Raw genomic sequence first — 19,303 nt, forward strand, 5'->3', positions numbered from 1 at the left:
CTTGTGTGTTGAGATGGACATGCTGCTTTAAAGCTTAAAAATAGAAGTCAGGGTTAAAGAAAAAGGGCAAAGAGGAAAACAGATGTGGAATAACGATTGCATCCCTGGTACTACTCATCCTAGTTGCTGGAATACAGGTAGTCCTCGACTTACAACTGATTGGTGACCACACAAAGTAACAACGGCACTGAAAAAGGTGACTTATGGTCGGTGCTGAAATTCAAATTTTTTAACTACTGATTCTGTGGGCGTGGCTTGGTGGGCGTGGCAGGGGAAGGATACTGCAAAATCCCCATTCCCACCCCACTCCTGGGGGAAGGATGTTGCAACCGGTTCATATTTATGATGGTTGCAGTATCCCCAGGTCATGTGGTCACCTTTTGCGACCTTCTGACAAGCAAAGTCAATGGGGAAGTCAGATTCATTTAATAACCAGGTTACTAATTTATCAAATGCAGTGATTCACTTAACAACTGTGGCAAGAAAGGTCGTAAAATGGGACAGATCACTTGACAAATGTCTTCCTTAACAACAGAAATTTTGGGCTCAGTTGCGGTCGTAAGTTGAGGACTACTTGCATGGTCAAAAGTATGTTGGTTTGAAGATAGTCTTTCTAATAGAGATAGTAGTTAGCATGTAATAGCATATACACATTTGGTGTAAAACTAGATTTACTTTGTCTTCTGGAATACTTGTGCCAAATTGCACCAAAAAGTAAGTAGAAGTATTTTAAATGCAAACATGGGTGGCACATATGACAGAGGTACAACAAAGGCTAAGAACCTTCTTTATATTATTAGGATGGAACTAATATTTAATATATCTCTTCTCTTTGTCTTTACTATACTCTTATTTTTCTTCCTTTTTTGTTTCTATTTTCTATATTTTGTTTTCTTCTCCTTTGCATCTTTCACTCTTTTTTCTATTCTGTTAGTTTGTATTAGATTTTATATTCATTCATTCATTCATTCATTCATTCATTCATTCATTCATTCAATCAATCTATCATCCATCCATCCATCCATCCATCCATCCATCCATCCATCTTATATCTATCTCTATCTCTATCTCTATCTCTATCTCTATCTCTATCTCTATCTCTATCTATATCTATATCTATATCTATATCCATCCATCCATCCATCTATATCCCAATCTTCCTAAAACATAACATCACAATAACATAGCAGCAATTTAAACCATAAAACTAGCAATATAGAGTATGAGAGATCTACTCCATTTCACAGCCACTAAAACCAATATCTATATATGGGATACATCATGGTGTTCTAGTTCCCTACGTGAAAAATAGCCATGTTTTAATAATTTCCTAAAAACCAAGAGAGAGGGGGCTTTTGGGATGTTTAGGAGAATCCCATGGATGAGGGAACAGTAATTGAAGAGGCTCAACTCTGAAGTCCCTAAAGATATCAGTCTCTGAGTGAAAAGGATACGAAGATAACCTACACACTAGGCCTCATTGTGCACAGGCAGCTGTTATAGGAAGAATAGAACCCTGTAGATACCCATCTTTTGAACTATGCAAAGCTATAAAGGTACTAAATCAGTACCTTGAACAGCACCCAAAAGTCTACTGGCCACCAATTCAGCTTTTGAAATAGTGGTTGGAGCCCCATGTAGAGTATTTACTTAAGGTTGTTCTCCATTCCCTTTCAGATTCCTTTCATCCCAACTGATCCTTCCCTTCTCCAGAAGAATAAAATATTGAAAAAAGCAACTACTTTTTTTAAAAAAAAATCTAAGAATATCTCTTCAATATGTGAGAAGCCCAGATATATATATATATCTTGCCAAATGTTGTTTTCCCTCACAGCACACCAGCGTCTCAGCTTTGCCTTTTGTTGTGGTTGTTCTTATTGTTGTTAATCAAAAGGTTTGTGTGTGTGGACCTGTGTGTGTGTGAGAGAGAGAGAATGAGGGAGATGGAATAGGGAGTCTAAATTTTTTTTACAGATGTTCAGAGGACCCATTAATTCTCATGGCATTTCATTACTTATCTTCAGAAAGACATTACTTGTCTAAATTGTATCAGGGACCGAAGACTTGTATGTTGGAATTCCAAGGAAGAAGAATAAAATAATAATGGAGATACTCATGGAGACAATTTCAGGCACAAGTAACAGCAAGTAAGAACAGCTACACTTGTGTAAGGGAGCAGATACCTTGCTGTTAAGATATCTGCTTTGGTTTCTTAGCAAGGCAGACTGCTTTGATTTCTCTGCAAAATGATTGCGTATCAACAACCGTCCAATATAATACAGGTGAAGCTCAATCTCATCTCACATATAAAAGCTGCTCTTCAAGCAATACATTGTAGTTAAAACTGTTTGCCACTGAATGGCAGAAAACAGCTTGAATATGTTTAGGGAGCTTAGTACAAACAGCTGTATTGGTAGTCCTTAATTTATGACAGAAACATCGCTAATTGATGTGGTCATAAAGTGCAAGCACATTATTTAGCAACAGCAATGCCTGCAATCCCCACTGTGGTTGATAAGTGAATTCAATGGTTGTTAGGTGAGGCAATTGCCCTCAGGAAGTTGAAAATCCCATGCCCACAGGCAAGTAAATGGCTGCTGTTGGGTGGGCCATGGAGCAAAGGGAAGTAACGGGAGGCTGTAGGGGAGGCTCAGGGCAGGGCATCAGGGTTTGCTAGAAGCTCTGTAATGCTATGTGGGAATGATCTTGAAGGAAGAGGGGAAGAGATGCTGCCTAAGGAATGATTAGACAAGAGGAGGAGGAACCTCACTAACGTAACTTTCAGTAAAAGACACTTAAGAAAGACCTACACTGATTGACCAGGCTGTAAAAACAGAAGGTGGGAGATTTGTACTTTCAGACTGCAAGATTTTGTTAATGTAGCCTAACGATAAAGCAGAATCAGCTCACCTGGTCATGTTTCTTGTTTCTTTTACCTGGAAGGGCTGACAGGTTCAAGGTTCAAGGTTCATTTTATTTATATGCCGCCCTATTCCCGGTGGGACTCAGGGCGGCACACAAACCCAAAGGAGGGGAAGAGAAACACAAGAACTACAACAAAAAGTACAGGGAATTTAAAACAACCAACAGCCACACGATTTGAGAGGGGAAGGGAACTCATCGACCCCAGGCCTGCCGACACAGCCAGGTTTTAACGGCTTTTCGGAAGGCCTGGAGAGAGGTGAGGGTCCGAATCTCTGCGGGGAGCTCGTTCCAAAGGGCCGGAGCCGCCACAGAGAAGGCCCTCCCCCGGGTAGTAGCTATACATGTTGAGGAGGGTCAGAAAAGGTGCCCAAGGGTTAGGAGGGGATGTGAAAGAGGCATGATGCAGGATAGGGAGTGTCTCTGACAGACACTACGTTGGTCAGGGAAAGCACACAAGATGCCAAAAAGATGCATGAGAGGCACCACATTGGTTGAGAAGGGGTGCAAGAGGTATGCAAGAAATTCCACAAGGATTGGGGAGGATGTTGTGGACAATCCAGAGGGTTTTCGCACAAGTCAAGAAGAATGTGCAAGGGATGCTGCACAGGTCAGGGTGCACAGGACCGTGCAAGAAGTACCACTGTCAACTCATAAAGCATTGGCATGTTTGTTATAAGTTGCCATGGTGAGGAAAGGGAGGGAGCGCATTCCACACATATCTTCAGCTAGAGTCAGATCTCAGATTACTGCAGCAGGCATGTGAGGCATGCACTTCATTGGGGAATGTGATTTATGAAACAGACTGAGGGGAGGGAAGGAACAGGGGTAAACTTCAGCCATAATTCAAATCAGGTTAGATCTGACTGCCATGAGGTATTGCCAAAATGGTTTTCCTTTGAAATGTGGCTCGAGGTTCATGAATTAATTAGGGCATCTTTCGGAAACCTGACAACCCCATTCTTTGAGAAAGATGTGTGAGATATGGAGCAGGTCCGGTGCTCAGAGGTGCACGAATGCCTGGTATGGTGTAAGTGCAAAGAGGCAGGTGCGCTGCTAGGAAAGACTCGTCCTATTAACTTTCTGAGGAAGCTGGCAGGGAAGATTGCAAATGGCAATCCTAGAATTGCAGGAAATTTGACAACCAGTCCTAAATGCAAATGGATTGCCAAGGACGTAGGTCACACTCATATGACTACTGGAGTGCTGGGATGCCTGGAACTCTGAGGACCAGTTGTAGCTACCATTCATTCAGCACTTGGAATGATGGCTGACAAAATGATCATCAGTCAAGGGCTACCTGTATTTGGGATGCAAAAATACTGTATATACCCTTCACTATTTTAAAAATAATGATATGCTAAAAAACACCTTTTATTTTTCACTTTTAGATACTATAAATCTTCTCATGCTATTCATTTTAAAATCAATAACAGGGAGAACTACTTTGATATTTATGTGCAAGCACCATAAACTGTCACTGAATTTTCAATTACACTTCCAGCCTTTTAAAAAGCTTTTTGCCACTGAAGTGGGTCCTTGGAAGAAGAGCAAAATGTCACAGAAATAGCTGTTAGCTAAATATCATATTCAGGTGCATGACCAGCTTCACACAAAGCTGCCATTTTTAATTAAGAAAAGGCCAAGAATGCTGCCTGTTTATTTATTTCAGAGTTGGGTTTTGCACAAATGCTATTAAGGGCATCTTTTTTGGGGGGAAGAAGATATGCAGATGTTAACGACCAGATAAAATACCACATGGCTCTCACCAAGACACTCAATTTAATATGTAGTAAATGCAACAATGTTTGACTTTAAATGAAATGTTGTACCAGATCAATTTTGCTGGAGTATAGCAGTATACAGTACCAATAAGAAAATACAGTAGTCTATAATAGCCAAATAGTATAATAGAAATAAAAACATACACTGATGACTTGAGATTCATTCTCAAAAAACCCTTGAAGACCCAACATTTTACTTCTTTCTGGAAGATTTAAGATTTGGGGCCATGCTTGCTTCATAATGAATCAGCTTATCATTATACCCTACCTTCCATCACATCGGGGATGGGATGGGAGTCCTCCTCCTCCTGCATCTCATGGCAGGTGGGTACTCTGAGAAGAAGCTCCCTAAGGGTCCCTAAGGGTCTGGATCAAATGGGCAGGTTTGATTTTTGAAAACATGGCCAGATCCTAAGCCATTAAAGATAGTGACCAACCCCTTGGCTTGTATTCAGAAACAGGTCACCCGCAGGTCACCATTACCGGTTTGCCTGAACTGGTCCAAACCGGCTGAATACCACCACTGGATGTTATCTATAGTGATCCCCTCAAAAAGGGACAATAGCATACTTCCAGCTTCTCGTGAGTGCAGTTATTCAAACTAATTTGGCTCAATTTAACTGAATCATATTATAGTCACTTCCATCAAGATTTTCAAATCATTTGACATAATATGCTTTCCAATAAAGCACAAGAGGTCTCATTAATGCATTAAAAAAAACCTCAGAGTTAACCTTATTCTAAGTAGTAGTGAAAACATATGCTGAGGTCTTGTATGGTTACACGCAGGGCTAGCAATAATATACCCCGTGTTCCTGAGAACGAAAACAAGGGAAACCCAAGAATACTTCCATTAAGATATATTGAACTGGAGTCTCCAAGATTTGATTAATCAGTGTGTTTAATTTTTTAAAACTGACTATGTGCCTTTCATGGCAATATTCACAAAAAGCAAAAAGAAACTGTGAAGAAATCATGTAATAAGAGTAAGTCTACGTATCGCCCACCAGGCGTGCTGCATCTGGAAATAGTAGATTAACATTGGGCAAATTAGATGAAGGAATTCTCTTTTGTGAAAAAAAAAAATCCTCCATACAAGGAAAATTAACACAGGATTAGCAGTTTAATATAAACATGAGAGGGATTTTTGAGGGTTCACCGCCAAATGCACGCTCGACAAAAGCGCGACTGACAAAACTGTGGCGAGAAAACCGTGAGTTCTTAATCGTGCCGACGAATGAGCGCAGAAGCATGCCGACAACAGCGCGCCGACAAAAGCGTACCTTCAACAAACAAGTAATAACTGCGAGTTCTAAACCTAACCCTAAACCTAACCCTTAACCTAACCCTAAACCTAACCCTGAACCTAACCCTGAACCTAACCCTTACCTTAACTGAAATCCCTAAACCTAACCCTTACCTTAACTGAAATCCCTAAACCTAACCCTTACCTTAACTGAAATCGCACTTTTGTGGGCGCGCTTTTGTCGGCGCATTGTGGGCGCGTTTATGACGTTGCGGTTTTCTCGCTGCGGTTTCGTCAGCGCACTTTTGTCGTGCGCGCATTTATTGGGTCACGATTTTTGAGTAATTTATTAACAAGGAGAGAGCTAACCAACACCTTCCAGGGGGAACGTTTATGTGGAGAAGTAGTCATTCATTCATCAGATTAACACTTTCAGATTAGCACAACTGTCATTTCTAACTTGTAAAATCTCTGGCTAAGGAATTCGAATTAAATCAAGAATATCTGCAGTTACTGCGTCAGGCTTATCACATAGCTACCCTAACAACAGTTTTCCTCAAAGGCATTCTTCCTAAATTGTGCAAAACATGTACAATTTTCCTACTATAAAGCATGTCATGACACATGTTCTTTAATGGAAAGACAACAAGCATTGGCATACGTAAGACGTCTTTTCTTTTAGTATGTCCTTCATGTCGTAAGCTAAATGATCACTGCAATATTTGTAAGGCACAAAGAAATGTTTCCTACCTTAGGAGCTCTGGCATGTTTCCCACATCGAGCATCTTTCACAAAGCTGACATCTAACAGTTCGGATTCCTGCACCTGATATAAAAGGGAGGAAAAAGCCTCATGATTTATACTGTACTATACAAATGGTACAATTACATCAATTCCACTGCATTTCTTTATATTAAATTACCGAAAATCAGCTTGCATGCAGGTTCTTAATAGGCCTAAGAATTGTCTAAGCTCAAAGCAAAGCTACCCGTAATTACAAATAATTATGACTATCCATCAGGCAGTTCAGAGACAAGAGAGTCTGTAATCCAGTTCATGTGGAAGTCACAAAGTGAAGGAAAGGCTGCTCTAAGAAACTGCCATCAAGCCCTCATTCTTACAGAAATGATGTTCTCGAGCACCGTGTTCTCCAGGAGATGCTGAAGTCCTACTGAAAATGTCAGTTGCCTGGATAACAAATTAATTTAAAAAGGGCTTTCAAACATGGCGTTGTAATTTGATTTAGAAATGCAACACTAGTCTACTGTGGCAGAGAAAACTAGCTGGGGTATTGCAGGCAGCTGCCTGGATTTCTTATTAGTTCAATAACTTGCCAAAGATCAGAGAAGTTTAATGAGTTCTAGTATTCTTCAGCTATTGAATATTGGCAATGCCAACCACCCAGTGGTGGGTTGCTCATCCCGTTCCAACCAGTACGGTTGGAACGGGCCGGTGGCGTCCTCGTGCACGCGTGCAGTTCACGCATGCATCTTAGCGCCTGTGCGATGCTTCAGCTGCTCGCGGAGCATCGTGCAGGCGCTGTATGTGCCATGCGCCTGTGTGGAAGCGCAGAAGCCTTCAAAGATTCGTAAGGAGCGTGGGCGGGTGGGTGGGCCCTTCAGCGTTCCCAGAAATTACTTACTTCCGGGTTCACCGACCAACCGGTCTGTGCGGACCGCCGCGGACCGGTTGAAACCCACCCCTGCAACCACCCTAATAAGTTCTTAGTGAGACTTATTTGCTCTATTCCAAAACAGGTATCTGGGAGAAATAAACTAGTTGGTGGCAAATCCCATCCAACTTCTTGTTTGTATTGTATTGTATTGTATTGTATTGTATTGTATTGTATTGTATTGTATTGTATTGTATTGTATTGTATTGTATTGTATTGTATTGTATTGTATTGTATTGTATTGTATTGATTGTATTGTATTGTATTGTACTGTACTGTACTGTACTGTACTGTATTGTATATTTGTATGCCGCCCTTCTCCGGGAGGACTCAGGGCAGCGAACAATTCAAGGGGGAAAAAATGGGGAACATAAAAAGACAAAATACAAATAATAAAAGTAGACAACAGTCGCACAACCATACATGTCGAGAGGGGAGGGAACTCATCACTCCCAGGCCTGCTGGCAAAGCCAGGTTTTGACGGCTTTTCGGAAGGCCTGGAGAGAGGTGAGGGTCCGAATCCCTGCGGGGAGTTCATTCCAGAGGGCCGGAGCTGCCACAGAGAAGGCCCTCCCCCGGGTAATAGCCAGGTGGCATTGGCTGGTAGATGGCACCCAGAGGAGGCCAACCCTGTGAGATCTAATGGGTCTGTGGGAGGTAATTGGCAGCAGGCGGTCTCTCATGAAGCATTCCTCCGATTAGGACACATATATTTATTTATAGTATTGACATACTCATTTAATAGGTTATCATCCAGTCAATACAACCAAACCCAGGCAGACTCAACTCAACATTTATTTATTTAATTTGTATAGTAAAAAGTATGTTCAATTATCAATATTGTCTTAAAACTATATCAAGCTATTGTTCAAAGCAGGCTTAAGTTTGGAACTGTTTAGAAAGTGAAGTGTTTTTTTTTTTTTAATTTGTCTTCTTAACAGGCTTTCTGTGAATCAAGCATACACTCAAAAGGGCTTTGACTATAGATCTTTACTCATTCGTATTTATAATGAAACAGATGCTTTATCAGATAACTGGCCGAAACTACAGTATTTAACAGATTTAAAGGTAAAATGCTTTGAATTTAAGTCTGGAAAACAGTTGACAACCAAATGATTATGGAGAAACTCAGTCTTCCAGGCCATGGTTGCCCCAAAGTGCTGTTCAAAAGGCAACTGAACTTTCTTGATGAGAATGTTTCGCTTCTTGAATTGAAAAAGCTTCTTGGATGAGAAGCGAAATGTTTTCAAGGAGGGGAAAAAACAAGAAAGCCCCATTGTCATATGAACAGCACCTTTAAGAGTTGACAACCAAGGGATCTTCTTAATAACTGGATAGCATGAGCCCATTTTCATGCATTAGGTAGGAGTGAAATTCTAACAATTTAATACTCTACAAGGCCCTACAAATGCTATATATAACCACTGGATGAAAAGCTGCAAGCCAATTCCTTCTTAGTCAACTGGAATGAATGAACAGATAAGCATGTGTGCATTGCTGAGTTCTGTTAGCGGATGAAGTAATCCACAACATGCAGGCAAACAGTGGTCAAAATTGCTCCAGGCTTCTCTAAAAATGTTCCCCAAAGGTGCCATTTCCTTCTATGTGGTATGATCTTCAACAAGAAGAGTGCTGAACACTAAAAACTAGCATGTCAACACTAGGCTAACATTTACCCTGAGTAAGATCATTTTTAACTCATAAGGGTCTGAAAAATGTCTTAATTTCTAGTTTGCCCTCAAGACGCCTGCAAAAGCGATGATGATCTAAGATCTAAAAATTAAAAATCGATTCAGTCAACTGTAATTTCCATGTACCATCCTGTAAATTACATCCATACTGAATTCACACAATATAAATATTTAATCCACAGCAAAACAAAAAGAAAACATCAGCCGCTGAATAACAAACATGTCAAAACGGAAATTCTGCTGCCCTTTAAGAGAAAATCCCCTTTCCTATCTTCTGCAAAAAAAAAATTCTGTTTAGAGTAATTGCTTTCTTTTCCAATTCTTTGTCCTCCTTTGGGTTAACACTTGGGGAGAACTGAGCAAGAAGAGTACAGTTAGCTCTGGACTTATAACCACGATTTCCAGAACATCCACTGCTAAGCAAGGTAGTTGTTAAGTGAGTTGTGTCCAATTTGTACAGTTCCATAGTGAGTATCAACCTTCTTCAGCCAACAGCTCTATTTGTGATGGTGAAAGGTTCGTTCTCTAAGCTTTTGGGTTTCCAAGCATTTCGTTACCAGGCTAGGTAACATCTTCAGTGGAGTTTAGTGGAATGTCAGTGTCAATTTTCTTCTGTTTATAAAGGCTTCAGGTGTGGGTGTGTCAAGTGAGGGTCTTGCGATGGGTTAGGTGTCAGTCCTCAGTGAGTATTGTGATGGGTCCTGTGATAAGACGGTTACATGAGGTCAGGGTGATTGGGAAATGAACTGCTGGTGGGAGGGCTGCGTGGGTTGGTTGAGGGTCAATGCTGTCACTGGTTGGCTGTGCAGTTGATTTGGATTCTGAGGGATTCATAGGCTGCAATGTTTGGAAACCAACCCACAAACTCAGAGAAACTCACCCCATCTTACACCTGAGCTACTTATATTCGCCATTATTGTAAAGCTCTATTTGTGACAAGGCACGTACAATTCCCACCACTCAGTCAATAGAGATGATGGGAATAGTAATCCAATGCATCTGGGGGCAGGGACTGATTGAGGAAAAATTAGATTATGGAAACAAATGTCTCTCCCAAAACAATTAGAGACAGTCCTTGTTTAGTGACCATAATTGGACCAGCAACTCAGTTGTCAAGCAAAGTGGTTGCTAAATGAAACTGTAACAGTGCTTGTCTTAGTTCAACTTTCTTTTGCTTTCCAAACCTGTGAAGGTCATAAATCTCAGGATTGATCATAAGTTTACTACTCTACCACAATAATGGTGAATGGTTGATAACAAGACAATCACTAAGTGAGGAATATCTATACCACGGGGGTCAAACTCGCTTCGTTACATTGCTGTTTTGTGATATTCCCCCCCCCTTCACAAAGCTGGGGTGGGCATGGCCAGCAAGTGACACATCTGGCCCGTGGGCCACCAGTTTCAGACCTCTGATCTACAAGTCTTTCTTGTAACTATTGCTGCAATGGAAGAATCATTTTTTGTATTGGCCAGTTGAAGGTAGAGTGTTTTGTTTGCTTTGTTCTTGTTTCGTTCTGTGGAGTCTTTGATGCTCTTTGAGTTTGGTTTCATTATCCAACTAGGTAACATCTTTAGTGTTAGTGAATGGGGGGGTTTGCTCCACATTTTATTATAGGCATTCATGCAGAAACAATCATTGTTCCTTGGTGGAGATTTGGCTACATGCACATTTCTCCCATTTGCATGCTTTCTCGAGCATCTGACGCTCATATGCAGTTCCAAAAGAATAATGTTCATGGAGATTCTTAGTTATCTAGGTCATGGTTGCCCCAAAGATGGACTTTGTTTTCCCTTGAAGACATTTCACTTCCCATCCAAGAAGCTTCTTCAGTTCTGACTGAATGGTGGAGGATGGAAGGATTTATATTTCCTGCAGTCATCTGGTTGTTAGCACTCAGAGAGAGTTATTGAGACCACTTAGGAGGTTTATCTGTGACCTCGGGGTCACCTAAATAGTGCAAACGGGTATGGAACCATGTTGGAACTGCTGAAAGGACAGTGCTGTAAGGCCTCAATGACTCTCAGAAAGACTGCTAATGACCAGATGACTGCAAGGAATATAAATCCTTCCACCCTCCACCATTCAGTCAGAACTGAAGAAGCTTCTTGGATGAGAAGTGAAACATCTTCGAGGAAAAACAAAGTCCAATTGCCTTTTGAAAAAACAGCTTTGGGACTTTCAAAGGAAGAGAATTGATGTAGCTCAGGGTTGAATAAAACTCTCACTCACCAGCATGTATGATGTTACCTGGCTGAATAATGAAATGTCTGCTATGTAAGTGTCTTAAGTGACTTAAGTCTAATGAAACAGAGGTGAAAATGAATATTTGGAGAATTATTATCAGAGTACTTATTTAAGAATATATATTTTAAGAGTATTCATGTGAAATTGGACAAAATATTCTGGCAATCATCACGTGGAATTGAAACCAAAACTTCATACAACTAGACTTGGTTGAATTATGCATCTTTTGATGGTGGTGGTGAATAATCTTTCGGTGTTTCCATTTTCCTGTTATTTGTTCTTCTCAGATGCCATGACTTCTTGGATTCCGACGGGCATCTTCCAGGAAGAGCAAGTGAGAATTGCTGGTTGATGTAGCAACATAAATCATATTTTACACAGCTCCCCAGGATTCTTCTATCGCTCTTGCTGGCAGCAGAAGTCAAACTGACAGGATTCAGCAGCATGGATCTGCCCCACTGCACTTTCTAGCATGAGCCAAAATTCTTCACTAATTTGGTTTCTTGCTGCCGTTATCTTAGAACAGGTAAAGAAGGTCAATGTCTGACAAACAGCATCTGTCTTCCTTGAACATAAAAAGGCAGCACTCACGACCTGCGTTTCCCCCTCTACTTCCTGTTTGGCAGATTGTTTTGATTTTAAAACAACAAAGCAATTGATAGAGCATATGCTGCTGCATTCTAAAAATCAACAGAAGCTTTAAAGCCTAATGACGTTTAATTCAACACGCTCCTCAATGGGTCCTCTTGTGGGGCAGAGTGGGGAGCAAAAAAAAAGAGAAGTCAACGTGCATTTTGAATGACTCTTGGATGAGAAACCAAATTCTGAGGGACTATAGTAATAGCAACATTTACAAAATCTTCTCCACACCCACACGCTATTAATTTATTAGATGTTTTATCCTGTTGTATTGCTTTGTTAAGTAACTCAAGGTGGCAAATGTACTTAATATTCCTTTCTCCTATTTTCTCCACAACAACAACCCTGTGAAGTGGGTTGGGCTGAGAGTGAGTGACTGGCCCAAAGTCACCCAGCTGACTTTCATGCCTAAGACTGGGGTAGAATTCATAGTCTCTTGGTTTCTAGACTGGTGCTTTAACTACTACACACTAGTTCTCATGAAAGCCTTAAGGATATGGCAGGGTGCTTTGATGAATTTTCTGCCATTACATTTTTTCCCTTCCCTTCCCTGTCCTGTCCTGTCCTTTCCTTTCTATGGCTACCCATTTCACAAGAAATTACTCTGGGTAGCATAAATCTCTGTTAGTATAATTACTTTTAGGAAATGGTTAAGCCACTGGAGGTTTCTAAAACTTCAAGGGGATACAGAGCCTGGAGGAGGTAAGGAACTTTTTCTAAAAGCAAACTTCCCATGCAACTAGTGTGTGATCTCGTCTCTAACTCTCAAAACTCTTACAATTTTGTTGTGTTGCTGTCATTTTTCATTCATTCAGTTCTTGGCAGAAGCCAGAGGCGACTGATATCAAATGGAATGGTTTTTCCCTCCGTGCAAGTTAGCTCAGACATATCAAAAAGAAAAGGGCCTTGCTGTTTTTAGATGCTGCTCCCTCATGGCTGGTTTTGGATTGGGGGGGGGGCATTAATTAACAGTAGGGTTTTAGATTGAAGCCTAAGGGGAAGGGATCAATCTATGGATAATGATACCTGTCAGATCTATCTTTTAAAAAGGATGTGTTTCATAGATTGACAGGTGATAGAAAAGATTCAAAACCACACCAATCGAATTGTTCAGAGGCAATGTAGAAACAAACAGCGCTTCCAAAACGAAATCAGCTTCTTCGGGGCAAAAAGTATCCCAACTAAGATGAACTTGCGGAGAGAGCCATTTTGTCTGATTATTTTTTTTTTTTTCCCCTATTTGGAATACATTTTATTTATTTCATTTTCATTTTCATTTTATACAATCACTTATATACTGTGCATAAAAAAAAGAAAAAAGGAAAAAAAAAACCCCAACATAACACTTCATTCCCCCATACACCCTCTCTTCTCCCCCTCCAACTTTCCTTTCACCCCTCCAGCATTCCCCTCTTCTACTTCCCTACCCCCTCAGACATCTCCCCCTCCCTCCATTTCACCCTCCTTACATTCCCTCTCACTCCCTCTTTACTTCTCCCTTCTCTTTCCCTCTTCTCCTCGCTTTGGTGTATCCATACAACTCAGTTTGTTTTTAAAATAAAAGTAGAAAAAGAAAAAAGGAAAAAAAAAAAAGAAAAACGAGCCGCAGTACACAAGTGAATTCTTATTGTTCTAAGGATTGAAACTGTAATTCCACCCTCCCCCCTCCCCCCTATAATCCCCCCTCCCTAACCCCCTTACGGCTTCGCAGGTCCCATACCCGGCATAATTCTTTAACAAGCATTTGAGTATAATAAGGCCAGCTAACTTTAAAATTAAAAAAATAAGATAAAAGTAAAGCCAAAAAGAAAAAGAAAAAATAGTAGAAAATAAGAAATTAAAAAAAAAAAACCCACACTCACACACAAAAAGAAGAAAGAAACAAAAAGGGTCAATAAACCCACTACGTTAACACAGCTTCCCATTATCTGTAAATCTTAAACAATGTAGCTCATTCCAAATTTCGATTATTTTGCTACTTGCAGGGTTTCAAACTGTATTAGAGCCAGGTAAGTTGAACATTTAGAATTCCCCAACTAAAAGTCTCCTTGCTTTATCTATCTATTCAGACCTTTAATTTATCTCTTTTTTATCCAAATATCCAAACCTTTCTATAACACCATTAAACTCAAATACTTCTTTCATTTTTCATTTCCAACACCTCCCTTTCTGTCCTTACCCACCTCCACATATAAATTTTTTACCTTCCACCCTGCCTTTATCCATATCCACATATATATTTTATCCACATTCATTGCTCCTCCCATGTTTACTCCACTTTCCTGAAGATTCTCCGACCAATCTTTCTTAACCTTATATTGATATAGCAACTCAAACAAACATCAGCTTGCGTTCTAGCCCCAAGTAATCTAATTAAGCTTTCGCTACCCTTCCCTCTCCCACGCACCTCCCAACTCCGTTCGTCCCAAACCGCAACTCAAAAAGATCACAATTTCCGCTCTCCTCGCCTAAGAAAATAGTTCATGCACAATTTGAGTTAGAGTTCTGACAAAACTTCTGTACAATATATGTCCACAATCAGCAACGCTTCTTTCAGTCTCCATGTCTCATCATCGATATGCCACTTTTCCATTTTATCCCAGACGGAAATCATAAAACTTTAAAAACATCGCTTAGTCTTTATTCTTTAGTCTTCTGCCCTTCCGGAAGAGAAAAGCAACACCCTCCGCCTTGTAGCCACGTGTCTCGCTGTTTGTCTTCTCCTTCTCCTTGTCTCTCCCCAGATCCGGATGAATCAGGAAGTCCCGCCTTCAGAGTCTCGTAGTAAAATTTTCGGGCTTCACAGACGGAATTAATGCGGTGTTTTTGGTTACCAAATGTAACTGTAATACCAGCTGGGACTTCCCATTTGTATGAAATCTGAGAGTTTCTGAGTTCTTCGGTTAAGAAAGCGTACTGTCTTCTTGTTCTTAATATTTGAGCTGGTATCTCTTTAAAAACAATCAAGTCTTCCCCATCAATTCTCAACCTCTTTCCGTAGAGCCTCTGTATTATCTCATTTCTAGATTCCCTTGTAGTAAAGTATATTATTATGTCCCTCGGAAGCTGTCGCTGTTTTGCTACCCAGGAATTCTGGCGGTAAATTCTTTGAATCTGCCAATCAAAGTTAAGTCCCGGACTTCCCACCAAGCGACTGAAAGCCTCAAAGAAGGTCTGTTTCAAATTCTCCTGTTGGTTTTCACGCAGTCCTCTAACTCTTATAGCAAAGGCAGTCTTATTAAAATTTATCATGACAAGTTCTCTTTGAGCGGTTTCAATTTCCTGTTGTAACGTTTGAATTTTTGATATCAGGTTAAGGTTAGTTTCTTCCAAAAGTTCCAATTTGTCCTCCGTTTCAGCAATATAATCTGTCATGACTGTCATTACTCCGATCATATCCTGCTTTGCCTGAGCAATTTTAGCATCAAATTGATCACATAAATCCGATATCAGTTGATTAATCTCCTGTCTGAAATCATTAAGCGTTTTGAGAAGGAATTCTTGTGTTAGCAAATCTCCCGTTGAGGGTGTAGGAGACAAGGGTAGCGACTTCATAGCAGTTTTTGGAGATATGTTATTAAGGAAGCGCTTCTGTTTAGGTTTGGGAGCCATTCCAGAATAAAAATAAAAGACAAGCAATCAAGCGAGCCAAAAATCAAAGTCTCTGCTCCCCTCAGTTAATCTTTTAGCAATTAGTACGGAGAAGCCTTCAGGAGGGTAGGGCCAACTAGGTACGTCAGATCAAACACAAAAGCTACGAGATCGCCATCTTGTGACGCAGCTAAAAAAGAAAGGGAGCCTTTTGCGAAATTGAAGCTGGTATTTTAAATAGTAATAGAAGAAATTCCTCGGGAATGGTCCCCGCCCGGATTGGCTTTTAAATAGCTTAGCTTTGTCCTGGGGGGGGAGGCAATCTGCCTAGGCTGCAAAAAAGGCAGCGCGGAAAACTGGCCGGAGTAAAGGCTCAGCTAATGTTGAACCTCTTCTCCATTCACAGCAAAAAGAAAAGCTATGAATTACAAAGAGATCCTAACGACTGACCTTCTCCCTGCCCCTTTCTGCCAGAAAGGGGAGATATCTATAGATCTTATAAGATATACGAACCAGAGTCCTGGCAGGAGCTTTGCTGAGCTCCCGACGGCGGCAGCTCCTCCCCTCGAAGCCTCCCCATTTTGTCTGATTATTAATGGTTCCTTCCATTGGGTGAGGTGCCCGCTGCCTTAAAGGAAGCAATGGTATGTTTCATGTCAACAATCTCATCCTTAGATCTCTTCCCGATCACCAACTTCAGGCTGGTATCAACCTACCTTGCCTTCCCAAGTTGAGAAGGTTAGGTGGCTGCATTTATTGGGCTTCATTCAATTATCTCTAGAACTAGCTGCTCTTTCTGTCTAGGCCCTGCAACCACTTTTAATAACATCTATTTAACACAATCCATACTTAATGCCAAAGACAGAGCTTACTATTCCTACAATTTTTAGAGAGAAAAGTTTCCAAAATAAAAGAACTACAGGAATCTTAAAATTGCTCTTATATGTATAGGCAGGTTGAGTCTTACATTAATATGCTAACATAAATAAATTACCTCTATTTTTATTTACATTTTCCCTGTTTGTCGCTTCTACAAATATTTCTTTTGGTAGAAACCATTATTTCCTACTTTTGTCCTAAACTCTCTCCTTTCTTTTCATGGATCATAAGAATAAGGAATATATTCTAGATAACCTTTTAAAGCAATAATTCATATTTTTATTTTTCTTCAGATTGTTTTAATATAGATGGTATCTTAATTTCATTTTGCATTCTTAGGGCTTCTTCTTCATCATCTTCATCTTCTTCATCATCATCTTCTTCCTTCTTCTTCTTCTTCTTCTTCTTCTTCTTCTTCTTCTTCTTCTTCTTCTTCTTCTTCTTCTCCTCCTCCTCCTCCTCCTCCTCCTCCCCCCCTCCTCTTTTACTGCTTCAGGTGTTGAGGGAGATACGAAGCTCTGGCTCTTGCTCTTCTGGCAGCCTTAACCATTGTTAATTCTCTACCTTGTCTTCTTTGACCTTCTTCTCTTTTGGAATATGCCTTGTACAGTATAGAATCCCAAGGCATCCTCTCAAGATGAGCAAACTATTTGCTGTTTTTGTATGCAGTTTAGAATTGGTTCTATGCCAATTGTTTTTCTAATGGTCTCATTTCTGATTTCATTTATTCTGGTCACTCCACTTCAGCTTTTCTCAAACATCTTGTTTCTGTGAGGACTAACTTTCATTTATGTTTTACTGCAAGTGTTCCAGTGGTGGGTTGCCAACTTTTTTTACTACCGGTTTGGGCGCCCTTTTGTGTGCGCTTGTGTGCACATGTGCAAAAGCGTCCGGACAGGTGGGGGGAGCCTCCCGCCGCTGCTACTACTGGTTTGGCCAATCTGGGCCGAACTCAGAGCAACCCACCTCTGAAGTGTTCATATTTGGCACTGGTAATTTAGGATGGGGATGACTGGGATGCTTCTTTGTGCTGATTGGTACTGCCTTATCGTGTAGGAGTGGAACTAGCTATCTCATACTTGGTTCGCTTTATGCCATTATATGTTAATCTCTTTGACAATTTTACAATCTTCAGTGAATGTTATTCCTAGATATATGAAGTTGGATACTTGTTTTATGCTTGTTCCCTCTATTAGTGTGTTTAAGGTATGTTTTTGCCATAACTTCTGTTTTCTCTTTGCTGATTCTCATATTATTGGTCTTGCATTCATGGTTCACGGCTATAAGATATTGTTGCAGTTTCTTAGCTGTACGTGAATGCCTGATCAAAGAATGGTTCGTTGATATTATTTCCATTCTAGGGTTTGACTAAATTCAAAAAAGTACTCAATAAATTCAATTAAAAAACCATTTTAACTTCAATTTCTTTCCATTTCCAGTACTTCCTCTAGGTTTTTAGCTATTTTTGATTCTACTGTACCATGTGCAATATTTTGGTCCTTGGCTATAAGTAAATCCTAAGTACTGTTGTTTCAGAAACAGCGCTTTAGCTGAAGGCATATGTGGAGTATCTTTTCCTTCCTGTGGAGTAATCAAAACAGCAGCTACTCTTTGAAGGAGAAAATCCCAGCTCAAATCATAATGTCCAGGAAGTTCCAACCACAACTCATTTGATTAGGCGCTTGGGTGGGGGGGACGTCTCAATTGGGGGGAATATGACTTGAATGTGGATCAGGAATTCTCTCGCTTCCTCTCATTGTTCCTGGCAAAGGAGATCTGAGGGGGGAAAAATAGGATGGATCCTAAAGTTCATAAAATATGTACTGCTCAGCCAAAAATGATTGCGTAGATTCCTGTACACAAACATTTTTAATCGAATGGCTATTTTCAGTAACAGGTAATGGGAATTATTGAAGGAAATCCAAATGGGGCACATGTGCCTGGGGAATGAACATTTATTTGTCTACTGATTCTTCATGCGTTTTGTGATTCAAAATATATGTGGATACTGTTTTTCAAAAAAATAATTGTGTTTCTGCAGAACACTCTGATCAAAATAGCACCTGAGAAATCAAGAAACAGTTGTGTTTTAAAAAGCAGGCTTATGCTTCACCATCTAAGCAAAAGTAAGAGATTTCTAAGTAAATATAGGCCATTCTCATTACGATGGCAATTGGAGTCAGAATTACTAAGCAGTGTGGTAATGAACCGTCATGTCTCATGACCACATAGCTTAGAGACCACAATCCAGGCAGATCTGGTTGCTTTATAACTCCAAGACATGCAGAAGTGAAGTTAAGTGAAAAGTGATGGGATTCCCAGGTAAGGAGTCTGGGTTTTTTTGTGTGAGAACTTGAAGTACTACATAATGGGAATAAAGAGGTGCTTCCTTAGAATGCCCAAATAAAAGTAGGGTATCATTGAGCAGTTATATTATTTATTTATAACTATTTTTTTTTACCTACTGAAACTCAATTAACATAATTTGAATCACATTTAGTTAAGGTGATAGTCCTGGATCCTGTCAATCTCAGTTTAAAAAAATGAAAAACCTTGAAGGAAGTCCAAGGATCTATATGGCCTCAATATAGTTTAGATCTTTCCACTGCAGGAAAATATGGCTTCTAGGGC

General features: G+C 40.2%; 1 protein-coding gene across 1 annotated transcript in view; it reads right to left on the reverse strand.

The window, feature by feature from the left end:
- Nucleotides 1-19,303, reverse strand: part of PLCB1 (phospholipase C beta 1) — a 474,251-nt gene that overhangs the window by 323,361 nt on the left and 131,587 nt on the right. Inside the window, exon 3 of the mRNA XM_087716872.1 lies at nucleotides 6,703-6,777. Within this exon, the coding sequence (XP_087572998.1) occupies nucleotides 6,703-6,777 (75 nt within the window). The remainder of the gene's footprint in view (nucleotides 1-6,702; nucleotides 6,778-19,303) is intronic.

The sequence above is a fragment of the Thamnophis sirtalis genome, unplaced genomic scaffold (assembly GCF_051295495.1).
Source record: "Thamnophis sirtalis isolate CommonGarterSnake01/CBP01778 unplaced genomic scaffold, rThaSir2_p1.2 scaffold_5, whole genome shotgun sequence".
In the NCBI taxonomy this organism is placed as follows: domain Eukaryota; kingdom Metazoa; phylum Chordata; class Lepidosauria; order Squamata; family Natricidae; genus Thamnophis; species Thamnophis sirtalis.